An 18,640-nucleotide genomic window follows, 5' to 3' on the forward strand; every position below is an offset into this window, starting at 1 on the left:
ATAATAGTACTTTCTATTCAACTTAAAACCAAATTCATAAACACAAAATGATAATACTTTATATATGTGCGCAGTAAAATAAGGAAAAAGAAGGCCGATAAAAACGTTCTCCTTGAACGGTGAAACTGCAATATATTCTCCCCGGCAGCCATATATCCTGATTGGCTGATGAAACCATGGAGCAGTTTATCCCCATAGCTTGCTAGTAAATCAGAAAATGCAAGCAGAAGTGTGCTTTTTATGCTTCTTGGTAAACATGGCAGTCATAACGTCTAACTTCTTATACAATATCTAAATGTGTTATATCTTGGCTCGATAAAACCGATCAATACCGCTCATCAGAAGTGTCACAACCAATTGTCATTACCCAAGCTTGAGAGGCAATCAGGTACATCATATGAAACGTTAAATTTTGATTATAGCCGTTGCAATTTCCACAAGAATAATGGGTGATGGACTCTACACAGTGACAGCCACCAGATATCTGGGCCTTCTGTTTTCAACAACCTGCTGAAGCTTACAACACGTTTCAGATCAATATCGGCACTGGGACATTGCAGTCTGCCTCGATAATTACTTCTGTATCTACCACACAGCCTCATTATAACAACTCCTATAAGGCTTGTGATCAGAGCCATACTCCTATGCCTACCAAGCAACCTCGTTATAGGAACACCTCTTAAAGATTTGGGGATGGAAGCAATATTACTTTGTAGATCTTGCAACCTCGTTGTAACAAATGCTCTTAGAGATATATGCTAGTCGCGATATTGCTTCGATGATCAATTTGCTTTGATATAATATATTGTCTTAGAGACTATGTGATTATAGCAATACTCATCTAGTGATATCGCTGGTAATTGCAATTCTAGGATTGTGGAACTGATCACCACATGCTTCCAAATCAGCCTTCCTCATTATAAAAACGTCATTTAAAGGGATGTCCAGCTGATCCCAGCATTTCATCAGATGCTACAGTTTGTCTGCTTGTAACAGCATCTCTGAAGATTTGGAAATGCTCTCATCAGATCTTCTCCCCCTAACAAGCCTACTGCCTCATTATACCAGCTCCCCTGATAGGTTTACTGTTATACTGATCGGAACTCCTCTGCCAGCATCTGCCTCTATATAACAACTTATCTTAAAGGTTCAGTGTTGCATTGATTGTCATTCCTCTTGCTGGACTTCTGCCTTAGTATAACATCTTCTCTCAAAGGTCAATGCCAGGCTAGTGCTTCAATATAACAACATTGCTTAAAGTCTCAATATTGAACTGATCATGACTCCCCTTGTTAAACTTATACCTCAGTATAACAGTATTGCTTAAAGGCTTAATATAGCACCAGAGACCATATAATAATCTATTATATGGTCTCTGATTGCACTGATCAGGACTCCCCTTGCTAGACATATACCTCGATATAACAGTATTGCTTAAAAGTCTCAATATTGCACTGATCACGACTCCCCTTGCTAGTTGTTTGATAGGCATTATAGAAGTTGCTGAGTCAAAAATGAAACATACAACTTTATGTCCCCTTGCTAAACTTATACCTCAATGTAACAGTATTGCTTAAAAGGCTCAATATTGCACTGATCATGTCTCCCCTTGCTAGACTTACCGGTATACCTCAGTATATCATGACTCCCCTTGCTAGACTTACCGGTATACCTCAGTATATCATGACTCCCCTTGCTAGACTTACCGGTATACCTCAGTATATCATGACTCCCCTTGCTAGACTTACCGGTATACCTCAGTATATCATGACTCCCCTTGCTAGACTTACCGGTATACCTCAGTATATCATGACTCCCCTTGCTAGACTTACCGGTATACCTCAGTATATCATGACTCCCCTTGCTAGACTTACCGGTATACCTCAGTATATCATGACTTCCCTTGCTAGACTTACCGGTATACCTCAGTATATCATGACTCCCCTGCTAGACTTACCGGTATACCTCAGTATATCATGACTACCCTGCTAAACCTACCGGTATACCTCAGTATATCATGACTTCCCTTGCTAGACTTACCGGTATACCTCAGTATATCATGACTCCCCTGCTAGACTTACCGGTATACCTCAGTATATCATGACTAACCTTCAGTGTGCAAAATAGTTTCCAAATTTGCATGCCAGCCGGGCTTGCTATGCCTGAAAGTTACTGGCCCACAAAATATTTCACTAGTCCGAAATGTGAATGTAGACATGAGTTTCATTATTAAGCTGCTATATGATGAACATTTGTATCAGGCCATGATAGGGCATGGTTTAAAAGTGTATTATAAAGGAACAAGTTGGAGAGAGTGATATATTTACAAAATGACCCCATGAAAATTCACTAGCCAGTGGGGCCAGTGACTGTGGAGATTGACTGGCCTGACTGGATTTTTACTAGCCACAGGCTAGTGGGCCAGTGGCTATTTCGCACACTGCTCCCCATGCTAGACCTCAATATAACAGCTTCTCGTAAGGTTCAGAGTTGCACTAGTTGTAACCCTTGTAAGCAGCCTCCTGCTTCAGTATAAAGAAACTTCACTCAAAAGGCGCCTTGTTCCACTGATCAGTATTACACTTGCCAACTTTCTGTCTTCATACAACAGGTTCTGTTAAAGGCTTAGTGTTCAACTAATCACGACTCCCCTTGCCAGTTTACTGCCTCTATATAACATCCACAAACGGCAACAGTCCCAATAAGTTATCAGATAACTGTTCATCCTTTGAGCAGGGGACAATCTATATATAATTCCAGTTCTATTGATATTCCATAATAAGAAGTCTTCTTTGGGTTGTCTGCAGATTGACTTTGCAATCACTGAGCTACTGCCGTGTATGAGTCAATCTAGGCCAATATGAAGTTAAGAATTCTCAACTATAAGTCAAGTTGTTAATGATGCTCAATCATGTACAGAACAGGGAATTCATTAACATTTAACAACATGTCACATAAAGATCACAGCAAAGCTGAACAGAAAATGTGCCACAATGCCCTATAGCTGATGTAACAGCAACAGCTTTGTAACCTCAACGCTTGATGTCATACCGGCGTGTGAACAATAACAACACTCTTAGTCAAATACTGTTGGATGACAGAAATCAATAGTATATACTATATAGATATGTATATTCTTACCCATTTGCAAAAATCTAAAGCACTCTGACAAAATTATCTCACATCACAGAAAAATGTTTTTCCATGCTTGTTTAAAATATTTTAAAAAGTAAAATTCATTTACTTACACAGAACTAGTAAGGATATTGCTGCTTGTTAAATCATGGTGTCTATTTTGAGAGTTGTGTTGCATGAACCATATCCGGTTTTGTTTGTTTGTTTGTTGTTTAATTCCACTCTCAGCAATATTCCAGCTATGTGCACATGGCATGTAAATAATCGAGTCAGGACCAGGCAATCCAGTGATCAACATCATGAGCATCGATCTAGGCTATTTGGATACCCAAAAGAAAGGCATGGCAAGGATAGGTCCATAGTACTTATCATAACAAAATGGGAATATGATATAATATATGACTAAATAACAGTTTGTGTCTTGACGCAAAATAAAATCGAACATAATTGTGTTGAACTTTGATGTGTTGTACTTTCAGTTGTGTCCCTACATATTCCTTATTTAGTTATCATTTTGAAGTTGTACTGAACCTCGGATAACTCAAAATATTTACACAGGACCCTTCAACTTCGACACAACTGTGTTTGACTGTACATCAGACATGTAAAGATCCAGGTTAGAATTAGTCTTCAGTAACCCATGCTTGTAGTTAGAGGCACTAACGGGATCGGGTGGTCAGACTTGCTGACTTGGTTGACACATAACATCGTATACCAATTGCGTAGATCGATGCTCGTGCTGTTGATCACTGAACTGTCTGGTCCAGACTCGATTATTTATACATCGCTGCCATATAGCTGGAATATTGCTGAGTACAACGTAAAACTAAACTCACTGTATATCAATGTATGATGTGTATGGGGTACAGGATGGAGCATACATGAGCAAAACAGATCCTGCCATGACCAAGGGACATAACTTTGGTCTGAGTGAACCAACAATGATTTTGTGTGTAGTAATGCATTATTTAATACAGGCATGATGAATATGGTTCCATGTGGTTGTAAGTCAAAGTACCAACTTCCCTCTGCCCTTACCTCAATGTTCTGTCAGTTGAAATCTACTTGACATAATAGAGAATAATTAACAATAGCAATTCTGAGGTTTGATAGGGACTGAATCAACTTTTTTCATATTTTCATTTTTATACTGAATTACATTATATATTTTTATTGTTATTGGCCTATGTGCCATTTGTAAATTAAATGAGCACAAAATATTCAGAGGCAATAGCTGAAGGTCTCAGGCTACTGTAAGTATCTGGAGAACAACTCACTATTCTGACTTGAATACCAGTTTTCGTAAAATAAATAGCATTATACACTTTAAACAAACTTAATTTCAATAAGATACCTAAAAAATGTCCATGTAAAAGAATTAAACTATTCTGATTTATTAATTTAATGTAATTTTACAAATGCACAAACTCAAATATATAATGTGTTGCCAAGAAATCCCACATCCAACTTGATACGTGAAATAATGCAGTTGAAATAATGTCTTAGTACTGCTACTATTTTCTAACTTTTAGTCAATAAACATTTTAGTGATGCCATCCATGCTTTTTATTTCTCAAACCATGTGTAAAAACTCACTGTGGCAATCATTAGCAAGTCCTCACGATGTCATGTAAGCATGTCTAATTGCATGGCAGAATATTGATGTCTAACTAAATAGTAGACCTGTCAACATCACGGGTCGTCGTTTGGTAGCTGACACAATAACCAATGCATTATGTATGGTATTGACCACTCATTATCTCAACCATCGTCAGATCAACGACATGTCCAAGCTAGTGAGCTCACATCTCCCAACAGAGAAAAGGACATAGAATTAGTGACCATTCATTTCCTGGGGTGTCTACACTCTCTCGACATATAGCTCAACTGTGTGTCGTCTGTTGCCCAAACTGGGTTCCACAAAAAGTGTTGATTCGGGGATTCCCAGATAGTAATTATTCACCACACAATACCAATAATATTGGGGAATGGAATCCTTGGGATCAATACTCGATACACCAGTGTATCTCTCCACCAAGGTCGCTGTCAGGATGGCAGACGACATGCATGCCACGATCTGACTCCACCAAAGATTATTACACAGGAGAAAAACAAGAGAATTTTGGCAAGGACTCGTGGGTAGACGCTGGAGCAGAGGACCAAGATGGCTGCATCTGGGAGAGCAATTCGATCAAATTCAAAGAGCACAGGAATGAATGTTGATGTTGAGGTAAGGCTTAGCCTATGTGGCTTTAGCTCCAGGAGCTAGCCCAAATCAGATCAATTGAACTGGTAGTGGGGGTATTTACTATCTTGGCACGTGCAAGCCCACTGGTGAAGGTACTAGCGGGGATATCGGTGATCTTGTATTCTGTTGACCCGTCTGCTCGTAACCCAGGATGGTATCCCTTGACACAATGCTCTAATGTCAAATTACACGTCTGCTCTCAGATCTGTCAATAATTCAATAAATATTTTATGACAATATGTGATTATTATCAAACTGACTTTGTATGAAGGAATGCAAAACATGTGAAACGATTTGGACTATATTTGCAAGTAATGAGGGTTTAAGGTAACCTTGACCAAATCCACTATGTCATCAAGCCTAATAACTATCAAATTTGTTCTGACCTTCGAGCCTGATTTGATGTCATTACTTTCATCAATATCTGCATTCATAATATCCTATCTAACACAGATAATATTTCATTGATTATTGTTTACTTCGTCAACACCATATACAGTTCCACTGATTTGGTTGTATTGTTGGTATGATTTGTGAAATTTACCATTTATATCTGAAAATATCATCCACAGCCAAACAGAATATCAAGATCAGTTAGTTAACAAATTACTCCATATAAACAAAAATTGCTATGCAAGGATCCCATTCAAATCTAATTAATTCAACCATCAATAAACCTAAAATATTGCCTGTATTTAATCAAATTAACAGAATTATTTCTCTGAGATGATTTAAATTGAGTAAATGTCCATGACTTTATATTATTACATAAATTGTCATGGTCAGAATATCTTTTTATAAATCGCAGAAAACAAGGATATTTTTTATCATATCATTTACAGTTAAGAATATAAAAAAATTACACCATTAACTTACCATTATGAAAATATCACACTGTCTGTTTATTTCATATTCTTCCTTTCAAGCTGATTCACTCTTTCCCTAAGTGTATACACATACACCAACTTTAGTTTACCTAAATCTGCACAGTGCTTATAGATAGCACCCAAGACACAAAAATACATTTTAAAAACATTGACTTACTACCATGTCCAAAATTGATTTTCTCCTTACAATCTGATTCTAAAACACTATTTGTGGGTACCTACCGCGTCAATACTACAACAATGATAGCTGACAGCAAGCAATATGTTCCATATCGGTGCAACAATGGAATTGCCATTAAACATGCCGGTTCATCAATAAAACATACAGCATTGACTGCAGGCCGAGTCTTGGCGAGAGAGCGATGTTAAACAGTCGTGAGATGGTGTTTAAAACATCACAATAGGCCCCACTTACTTCATGTCAACCAACACTGCGTGTCCTGGGATCTTGACAGATTACAGCAATCATCCAAGCTAGTTCGCATATGTACTTCATGAGTCGGTATGAGCTGATTCAAAAAATACAAAAATGATATCTTGTTTTTGAAGTCTTTATCTTGACATGGAAATCGGTCTTGCACCATATTGGTCTTTAGAAATTGTTTTAGTATTTTTGGCCTGCCTCCATGGTCTAGTGGACGGAGTGTTTGTGCAATGAATGGAAGGATTGGGTTTGATTCCTGGCTGACTCACACCCAAAGACATTAAAACATGGTAGTTATTATTACCCTGCCTGGTGCTTTATGTTCAGGAATAAACAAGGACGGGTAACCTCAAGGTCAGTATGCTACGACACTGTATACATAGGCCTTAGACCCGTGAAGTTGCGGGCTAGAATTGGTCTTCAGCAACCCATGCTTGTCGTTAAAGGCAACTAACGGGATCGGGTGGTCAGGCAGCGCTGACTTGGTGGACACATGTCATTGTATCCAAATTGTGCAGATTTATGCTCATGATGTTGATCACTGGATTGTCTGGTCCAGACTGGATTATTTACAGACTGCTGTCATATAGCTGGAATGTTGCTGAGTGTGTTATTAAACAACAAACCAACCAACATAGATCATATATTCAAACTCCCCAATGTCTAAATGAGCTTCAGTATAGTCATTGATTAAAGAAGATGGCGTAAATGAACATAAATGTTTTATCGGGAGTACCATGAAGGGAGAGGTTGAGACAACAAGATTTTGTATTTGTTCAAATCAGTGTCATAATACTGAAACCAGACTGAAAATAGAGGTATGGTGGCAAATGGGACCAGATATTTTTCTAAGTAGATTATGGAGATACACTTGATACTGAAGTAGGACAGCTAGTGCTGCCCCTTCACCTTAAAATCTTTCAAACCCTAAACACACAATGCCATTCAGAAAGTGGTCAATGTAACATGTTATATGTGGGATTACACTCTCTCAGTAAAGTACAGATTCTACCAATTTTGGGGAATAAGAAACCCGTTAAAACCTGTTTTGAAGGTGTACATATGAATGAGTATAGACTTAATAAAAGCATAGACTTTTAAGCACAATTTTGACACATACATAACATGATGCTAGCCAATTCAAAAAGTTTCACAAATCTTCATTTACTGGTTTTCAGGAAATATTATTAATATCTAAACATATAAGCAGATCTTTGACTGATTTCTTTGATTTCAGGTCAAAGTAGTACAAATGGTTGATTCTTGAACTCATTGTTTGCATACACTTCGGCCTGTACAATTAATGTGTGGAGTCTGTTAGGGATTTCAAAACACATGAAGGATCCCTAAAGATAAGTGCAGATCAAGTCCTTTAGGGTGTTTCGAAATCTCTAACAGAATGGATGATGGTAATTTGCATAGTTCACTGAGAATTCATATAAGTAGAGATGGGTGGGGATAGAAAGGGAACATCACCCCCTTAGTTCACTCCCACAACATTAATCTGGTATTCTGACAGGATATTACAATAATGCTGTCAAACATCAAGAACTGATCATCCCTTTTACAGCATACTCCTATTACAAATTGACCAAACCTTTCTCAAAGAAACAAATATAAAGTATCACTGTACAAGGTATTCCATATTTCACAATACCATACAAAATTTTATTGACATTATATTTTCTCATCTTGGACAATAAAACTGAAATTTGATTGTCATGAAAGAGAAAATATTCTTCCAGCTAACAAATGATGATAATATCATATCTTAACGTTTCATGTAAATTACTCTAGCCTGATTGATATTTGTTCATCCAAGATCTCGTGCCAGCTATTACATACATCATTGCAGATTTTATGTCTTTGTAAAATGGCAGGTTGATCGTTTATGTCGACAGAGATTAATGATCAAAGTATACTAAGCATTGACACCCACAAAGATGTTTCACAAGACTTACCATCAGTATTTGTTTCATCAAGTTGATATAAGGAGGAATGAAATGAGTGAAAATCTCCCTGAAAATAAAACAAACAATTTCAACACTTCAGATCAAAGTTCATATAGATGTAACAAAGATTTCTGATTCCAAATGCATAATCAACATAGTTTGGTTTTTTTCAATTGATCGTTTTCAATTGATTTTTTTTAACTAAACAGAGCAGTTTATTAATCTTGAATTAAATACACGCACAGAGAGGTTTTAAGAGAAAGTAATATCTTTTAAAATTATTTTGATGGTTTCTGTATGCTAATTCTTTTACAAATGTAATCAAAAGTTAATAAACACTGTACTACTGTTAAATACATTTCAGTCTGATCACTGGATTGTCTGGTCCAGACTCGATTATTTACAGACCACCAGTATATAGGTGGAATATTGCTGAGTGCGGCATAAAACTAAACTCACTCACATATTTCAGTCAGTGATAATGGATTAGGCACAGCCTAGTAGACTCTCTGAGACTAATCTAGTCTCTGAAATCAAAATAGTTGGCAGAAAAAAGTATACATGTATTTCATAAATTATCTTAATGAAAAAAGTATACATGTATTTCATAAATTATCTTAATGAAATAGAGCCCAGAGACCCTTTGTTTTCTCCATTCTCCCTTGTATATCAGATTTGTACACACTCTTGAGACTTGCCAGTCATTACAGGCCTGCTTGGGCTGCAAGGATATGTTTTGTTTCAGGGTCTGTACAACTGACTACAGACTCTCTCTGAAAGTTAAAACAGGAAATAACTACGAATTTAGAATGACAGGACAACAGAAAAACAAGAAATAATACTTATAAATATTCTTTTCATCTTCACTATGTACATTAAAATTGCTAATATTTCCAATGATAATGACATTTTCACTGCCTAAAAAATTAATCCTTAGGCCTGACCAATTTTATTTCTTGTTTTACAGATGTTTGTCCTCAGAAAACCTAAAGGGAAGAGGGAAAAAAAAATAAAAGCAAAAACTCACATGAGTTTCCATGTTAACTCTGTTGGTTTGTTTATATCCACTAAAAATAATTTGAGTGAGTTTAGGTTTCACACTGATTTCAAGAGTATTTCACTTATATCACATTAACATTAGGATTTTATTTTTTGAGCAGGAATTTTTTTCTTCTCTTAGGCCAGACCAATTTTATTTCTTGTTTTACAGATTTTTGTCCTCAGAAAACCTAAATGCAGGAGGGAAAAAAATCCAAAAATAAATCACCAGTCAAAGTAATATTCCTTTTTGATACTAAAAGTACTTTACTTTTGGCAATTTATGAAATGTATATAGGGCAAAAAACAATCTACCGGTATACAAAATTTCTTGTAAGTCTACATTTTTGGCTGATAAAAACATTGGGATTTTATTTTTTGGGCGGGGAAAATTCATTTTATTTTTTTCGTATTCTTGAAAAAATACGACAGGAGGATCTGTTAAACAAGAAATAATTTTTTTAGAAAAATAATTGTTATTATTAACTCTACTATAAATTTCATTAAATGAGTGAGTGAGTGAGTTTAGTTTTATGCCACACTCTGCAATATTCCAGGTATATGGTGGCAGAAATGTTAATAAAAAACTGTTATGTTCATATAAATCACATTAAATGAGGTTGTAAGAAGACTTTTTTCTAGGGTTCCCACATTTTGTTCAACTTAATTAGATTGTAAATTGATGTACATAGACTATAATTTTAGTATGTTATATATCATAGTTTCTTTTCCCTTGTGTACTATGTGGAGCCCAAGTGTGGGAGAAGATGTTTAACTGACATCTTGTGTGAAAGTGAGATATTGTCTTTATGACATTAGAGTGATCAGAAATATAAGATTGGTATACAGCATAAAATTTGAGTTGGCAGACAATGTGGGTTTTGAAACACTTGTTATGAGCAAAAAAAAAAATGTTATGACTGCCAACAGGTCTTGTACTCTCTGACTCTGTGGTAGTGGTGGTGGTGTGTGGCTTGTGCATAGAGCCCAAATCAGTTCAAGTTAAGCAACATTGGGCACAGAGAGTCCATGGATGGGTGACCGTATTTGGCAGCTTAACCCCTGAGAGTTTTTTGGACTTCTGTCCTACCCCACAACAAGGCACATGTGACAAATGTGGTCTCACCTTAGGCAAGTGGGTTTGTTCAAAATTGCCTCTGTTCACCAAGCAGAAAATGGGTACCTGGTGGGATAAGTGGGACTTTTAACCTTCTAGTGCCTCACAGGCAGCTTGGGTTATCTGGGACAATATTGTCCATCATGTTGTATGTGCTTAGAGTAGGTAACAGCGGTGTGGAGTTCAGTGCTATATAAGTGGCCTTATCATTATTACAACTCACGGATTGTCAGAATGAAATCTAGTTCCCTTTGAAAGTCAGGATTAGTCAGCACGATACCTTTTCTCGAGAATTCCATCAAGGTGGTAAACATCAGTGACCTGCCTCACTTTAGACCTTCCTCTGTGAAGCCCATTTCTGGTGTCCCCCACCATGATGTTGCTGGAATATTGCTTAAAGCGGCGTAAATATATAGAATGTCATACTAGTGCATTTGGATGTTTTGTATTGAACAAGAAGATGTCATGGGAGCAGAGAAACAACTAGTTCCAAGAACATCCAAATGCACTAGTATGACATTCTATATTTATTACATGCCCTCTTATCTTGCATTATTCTGTCACTTAATACAAGAAATCATAGCGTAGCGGCAGGGGTGCAATACGGAATCTGGGGTGCAATATGGAATTTATTCATATTGCACCCCTGTATTACTATCCTGTTTACATGGGTATATAATAAAACCTCACTCACTCACTCAGACCTAGACTAACAACTAGTCTCTGAAATGAACATATTTTACTGAAAAAAGTTCATAGTAAAAAAAAAAATATAAAATGAAAAGGAGCCCTGAGACTTTCTTCATTTTCAGAAGCTGAGGAAATCTAGACTTGCCACATTTTCTAGACTTGTGTGGGCTTTCTTGGATATATTTGCTTCAGGGTCTGTACGAGAGACTAACTCAGACCTTCCTCCACATGGACCAGACCTGTGCTGCCATAATGGAATATTATTCAAAGTGGCATTAAACCTAACTCACTCACTCTTTACTTTCGAAGTGCTGTACTTTATTGACCTCTTACCTACCTATTTTCAAAATGAGATAATCAGTTTCCATTATCAAAATTAGAAGAATATTTCCTTCTCTGCTTCTCTTCATATCTAAATAGCAATGAAATATTCAGACACTAACCTGGTAAAAACAAAGAGGAATAGATCTTTATAAAGAAACCACCAAGGAAATACTTTAGTGTGACCTGGGCTATTATTGTGCCAGAATTGCTGATTATGGCTGAAGAAATCCATTCCTTCTTTTAATGTGTCTGATCAGTTACTGACAAAATGATGATGGTCCATTAATCATCATCAAAACAGGAAGAAATATTTGTATATAAGTAGGGAAAATTGAACCCAAATTGCCCGATTCACTGGCAGCCATTAGTCAGTTCATCTTAATGCTATTGATGACAATTTACAATAAATCACTTCATCCAACAGAGATACAAAAGTTCAAATTATCTTTAACTCTCCCAAAATATATCAAATGTGTTTAAGTAATATGGTATTAGTTGGGGCAAAGTGACCCTGCTGACAAGGGCACTGCAACCTTCTGTGCAGAGTTATGTCCCTTGCTGCACCAGAAACCTATGATCGTGGATTGTAGTTGTGGTCAAGTAATATTTAACGGTTCAACACCAACACAGATTTGTGCTCATGGATTAAGGAAACTGGTAAGCATAAAAACTCTGTTGCATAACCAAATTCTGTTCAAAGTGTCTTCAAACCAACCTCACTCACTCACTCATTCATTCAAAGGGGTGATGGGTGGCCTAGAGATTAAGGCGTTCGCTCATGATGCCTAAGACCGGGGTTCGATTCCCCATATTGGCACAATGTGTGAATCCCATTCCTGGTGTCTCCAACCATGATATTGTTGGAATATTGCTAAAGCAGCATAAAACTTAACTCACTCACTCATTCAATCACCCACTGAAACCCTCTCAATATTCGTCTTTGTAATCGAGAAATATAATCCTTAATCTACATTTTGCATCATGTGAATCAAGTCGCCATAGAAGCAATAATTCATGATGCAGTATTGCATCCTGGATAATTGGACCAGCATTGAGAATGCAATCAAACCTATGCAATCCCACGGAATCTGATGGAATACAAACCAGCGGAATAACATTGATAGGGACACAGCCTGCATATTCCCCAGACTCATGGTTATTAGGCAACGTTCCTGAGACCTATTTCATTGCTATGCTCACATATTCAAATCCCAAATGACTCTATGTGATGGAATTTTATACAATTTCATTATTGGTTCTCAGCAAATGATTCAGTGGTTTTCTAATCATGCTTTCCATGAAACTGTTGGTTGTTATTGCAACATCAAGGGGACAGAATATATTGACAAATAAACAGAAAAAAAATCATAATTGTACTTTCAATGCACGGAAATAACAAAAATTGTGAATTTTTTCTCTAGAATTGCATGCTTAAATTTAAGAACAAACTACTGAATAGCATTCCAGTCCAGGCTTATTTAATTTAAACTTAAATGAAGACAAACTGTAGTTGGAAATAATTAAAACGTATTGAAGTTTTGAAAGGTAAAGGATCATTTCAAAAGAATCATAAGTTCACACACAGAAACATTAATAAATCATTTGTAACAGATTATAATAATTTGTACTTAATCTGGTTCCCTCTTCTAAATAGTTCAAAATTCTTGCTAAACTAAAAAAAAAACACCAACATTTATTTTCTTTAAAAATATATAACGAGAAAGTGAATATGCTGAAATATATTACCGTCAAACAGTTTTTTCCCAAATAATATTCCAAACTTTCCAAATGATATTCAGTCAAATTCACAAACTCTGAAAATAAATATTTCAAATTTATTTGATCAGTAAAACTACCTTTCTTATCTGAATTCACCCAACTCACACATCAATGCTACTTTCCTAATAATATCAACAACAAGCCCACAATACTACCTCCAGTATAACTAATCAACAGTGAAACATGATGAGACCCTAATGATTGGCTGATATTGACCTACATGAAGAAACTAATCTCACACAGTGTCAGACACACATTTAAAGATGGCCGCCCCAAGATTGCAATCGAGAAGTACTTCTTGATAAATGAAGAAAGCTTGTGAGATGAAGCTTCTAGCCACTGATCCATCCTTCCTGACTGGTTTATGGATTAACACAGGAAATAAAATTGATAAAACGTTTCCTATGCACTGGGAAGTCCCAATCTCATGCTCCTGATAAACGCGTCTGTCTCTCCTAGTGCCAGACGTGCAGGTCTTCTAATTTGTTATAATTCAATATGAGAAATAAGCCTGAACAGGATTGAGCTATCTGCTAATTCTGAGTCTCAAATGTCTAACCACAATTTATACTTCCTTAGAATATATATACAATGTATAAATGATATGATATTTTAATTAACATGTGGAACATTTCCTCTAAGCAATGAACAAAAATATTGCAAAGGATTTTAAGGTTTATTCCTTAAAGGGGTACTGATCTTGAGCAATTCCATGGGAGTGGGTGTTGCTTTTGATATTGTTTTTTCCCATAGGTACCCGGATGAAATCCCAGAATTCTTCACTGGTTCATGAGTGACTGACCCGTAAGCGCAATAGATAGTATATGTATAAGGGCGTATCCTTCAGCTTTGTCTTGGATTTAATTGGGAAATGAAGTCATCTTTGTGAAGTCATCTTTTTGACCTCTCAGTAATTTTACAAATGTTTTGGCATATTTCATAACATAATTAATCTATTATCATGCTTTTATGCACTTTGGAACTTGGGAATATTTAATTGATCTAAGTTTTCAGTGAATGTTAAAATGACTGCAATATCTAGGCGTAAATTATTCATATTTGGCACATAGATGCCTGCAGTGAAAAGCACATGAAAACAACGACTTAGTGTTGCCTGCCTTGTTACAAAGACATTCCCAGTGATAATGTAAATGGAGTTGGAATGATTCTGTTGTTCAATGCTAAAATAAACAACTGAAAATACAATACAACCAAAAATATTTAGATGAATAAAATCAGACAATGACCTTATTCAAGGAATATATTCATCAATAATATCAGCTGATATCAGCTCATATCACATGTCTTTTAACAATCTCATATTGTAAACATATGGAGCGTTTTGAGATATTATAACTCATGATGGAGCGGTGGGGTAGCCTAGTGGTTAAAGCATTCACTCTCATCACACTGAAGACCCAGGTTCGATTCCCCACATGGGTACAGCATGGGAAGCCCATTTCTAGTGTCCCCCTCCGAGATATTGCTGGACTATAGTTAAAAACGGTGTAAAACCATACACACTCACTCACTTTAACTCATGACAGTTTATCAACTGGTCACATAACTTTGGTCAGCTCATGTGACAACTATTTTCATGATGTTCACATTCCTTTATAAAATCATTTAGTAATGCATTAATGAGAAATCAATCAATCAATTATCGGTAAATTCTTAGTGCTTTGTTGCTTTTATACAATCACTTTATTACAGGATATGGGTGTATTCCACCTGCGTAAGTAAACCCACATACACTTTGCAAGATAACAGTGATTAATCAATCAACATATTATTCGTTAATCCTTTGATCAATGTTTTTTAATTCAGCTAGTATCCTCTCTTGCTGCGCTTCCACATATATTGCTACATAACATGTAATACATTTGGCACATCAGATCTGAATTCCAAGTTAAGTGAGTGAGTGAGTATGGTTTTACGCTGCCTTTACCAATATTCCAGTAATATCATGGCGGGGGACACCAGAAATGGGCTTCACACATTGTACCCTTGTGGGGAATCAAACCTGGATCTTAGGCATGACGAGCGGATGCTTTAACCACCGCCCCAAAAGGTTAAGTATTTACCCCAGACCACTAGGTTTACTTGTCATATTCCAAATGGGACCTCTGTTTATCACGGCCATAGGTACTCTGAAAATCCCTAGTGGTGTTACCACAAATTATGCCTGTTTCCAATCAGAATTCATTAACTTAGATTCAAGAATGATAACAAATAAACAGGTGTAGGTTGACACCAATATCCCCAACATGTTTATGTTACACACAAGGCGTATTAATGGCTAGCATTGTCCATGGATCATAAGGCGATGGAGTATTCCACTGATCAGCATAACATGACTGAGTTCTGTCTAGAAGTATTCGTTTCGCGATCAGCATGGATCATTAAATTTAGTTATTCCGGAATCATCGGATCAGCATGGATCATAGCTTGAAGGATCACTTTTGAAACAAGCATTAAGCCATGGATCACAACTAAATCTGATTGCCTCTAATCGCATCAGCATCACATCATTAAAGGGAGTATTCCATCTAGAACAGATGGATCATAGGAAGGGAGTATTCCTCTATGCATCAGCATGACCCCAGACTAGAAATGCCAAATGGGAACCTTTGTCAGGTACTCTGTGTGGTGTTACCACAAATTATGCCTGTTTTATATTCATTAACTGACCATTAAAAAGAATGATAACAAATAAACAGGTGTAGGTTTACACCATTAAACATGGATCATAGCAAGGGAGTATTCCATCTATGCATCAGCATGGATCATAGCAAGGGAGTATTCCATCTATGCATCAGCATGGATCATAGCAAGGGAGTATTCCATCTACACATCAGCATGGATCATAGCAAGGGAGTATTCCATCTACACATCAGCATGGATCATAGCAAGGGAGTATTCCATCTATGCATCAGCATGGATCATAGCAAGGGAGTATTCCATCTACGCATCAGCATGGATCATAGCAAGGGAGTATTCCATCTACACATCAGCATGGATCATAGCAAGGGAGTATTCCATCTATGCATCAGCATGGATCATAGCAAGGGAGTATTCCATCTATGCATCAGCATGGATCATAGCAAAGGAGTATTATTCCATCTATGCATCAGCATGGATCATAGCAAGGGAGTATTCCATCTACACATCAGCATGGATCATAGCAAGGGAGTATTCCATCTACCGGTATGCATCAGCATGGATCATAGCAAGGGAGTATTCCATCTATGCATCAGCATGGATCATAGCAAGGGAGTATTCCATCTATGCATCAGCATGGATCATAGCAAGGGAGTATTCCATCTATGCATCAGCATGGATCATAGCAAGGGAGTATTCCATCTCTGTGCATCAGCATGGATCATAGCAAGGGAGTATTCCATCTACACATCAGCATGGATCATAGCAAGGGAGTATTCCATCTATGCATCAGCATGGATCATAGCAAGGGAGTATTCCATCTACACATCAGCATGGATCATAGCAAGGGAGTATTCCATCTACATCAGCATGGATCATAGCAAGGGAGTATTCCATCTGTGCATCAGCATGGATCATAGCAAGGGAGTATTCCATCTACGCATCAGCATGGATCATAGCAAGGGAGTATTCCATCTACACATCAGCATGGATCATAGCAAGGGAGTATTCCATCTACACATCAGCATGGATCATAGCAAGGGAGTATTCCATCTGTGCATCAGCATGGATCATAGCAAGGGAGTATTCATGTAACACCAGAGGGGCAGTGGGGTAGTCTAATGGTTACAGCGTCCGCTCATCACGCCGAACACCCAGGTTCAATTCCCCACATGGGTACTATGTGTGAAGCCATTTCTGGTGTTCCCTGCCTTGATATTGCTGGAATATTGCTAAATGTGGCATAAAACCATACAGACTCACTCACTCACTCGTAACACCTGAAAATATCATGTCAATAGATCCCATATCAATTATGCAGTTGACTCATATAATTATAAAAAGTGTTCATTGTATATCTGCACTTATGTTTTTAATCATTTTATTAATTTAATTCAAATTTTAATTCAATATTGCTTACATTAAATTCAGCAAAACTGCTACTGAACTTGTCAGCAAAGCACTAAATGATTGTTTGTGTCATTGTTCCTTCAATGCATGGATTGTTGCTTGCAAAATTAATCACCGGTTCGTCTGGTCTAGACTGTGTTATTCACCGCCTGATCTATAGCTTGAAAATTGCTGACTGCAGCATGAAACAATAATATGGTTATATATTCCCCACAAATAAGATTCTATCATACAGAAATTACTATAGCAACCAGACATTCTTTTACCTGAAAGTCCAGACAAGTGTGTCTGCATTACTGCACATAATGAAATGGTCTGATGCACTGTCAACTCCAACACTTCACTTATGTGTGAGGATGGCTGAAAATTCTGAGCCTAACTAGAATGGACTACATGAATGGATTTGGTAGTCAAGTGTTTTTCAACATAATCCCAACCAATGCTGACACACTTCCACCAATAAGACTCTGGAGAGTCCAGATCCCATGGTGTCAATGGCTTCTTCTTGGTGGTGTAAAGGAGTTCCACAGAAGAAATGAAGCCATCATCATCCACAAAATTGCTTGCCAGAGAGTATTTTCTTCACGTTTGGGAAAATATGGAAGTTTGGTGCAAAAGCTAGATATAGAGGGTGTTCAACGAGATCAAAACCAATGTCATGCTATGCAGTCAGGGTGACAGCAGACTTGTTCATGATGCATGGCGTCCTGGGGCAACATCAGATTCTTTAGTGAATTTTGATGATATTTAGCCTTGATATTCTGAAGCAGTTGCCTATGCATATTAGCATATTTGGCCAATAATGATCTGACCAGACGGGAGGCCACTAGTGGGATCCCAAGGATTTGACCATATGGGTAGATAACGGTACTGTTCAGTTGAGACATGTCAGGTGTGTCCAAGGGGTTTCACTGGTCAGAAAATGCTCACGAGAATAAAACTCTCTAAATCATGACCACGAGTAAAGGTCAAGGA

General features: G+C 37.1%; 1 protein-coding gene across 1 annotated transcript in view; it reads left to right on the forward strand.

Annotated features, from left to right (window-relative positions):
- Positions 1–4,936: 4,936 nt before the first annotated feature.
- Positions 4,937–18,640, forward strand: part of LOC124291580 (GTP-binding protein Di-Ras2-like) — an 88,242-nt gene continuing 74,538 nt past the window's right edge. The window contains exon 1 of the mRNA XM_046728598.1: positions 4,937–5,365. Coding sequence (XP_046584554.1) covers positions 5,300–5,365 — 66 coding nt within the window. The 5' untranslated portion in view covers positions 4,937–5,299. The remainder of the gene's footprint in view (positions 5,366–18,640) is intronic.

The sequence above is a fragment of the Haliotis rubra genome, unplaced genomic scaffold (assembly GCF_003918875.1).
Source record: "Haliotis rubra isolate DU_JTF1 unplaced genomic scaffold, ASM391887v1 Scf497, whole genome shotgun sequence".
Taxonomy (NCBI): Eukaryota; Metazoa; Mollusca; class Gastropoda; order Lepetellida; family Haliotidae; genus Haliotis; species Haliotis rubra.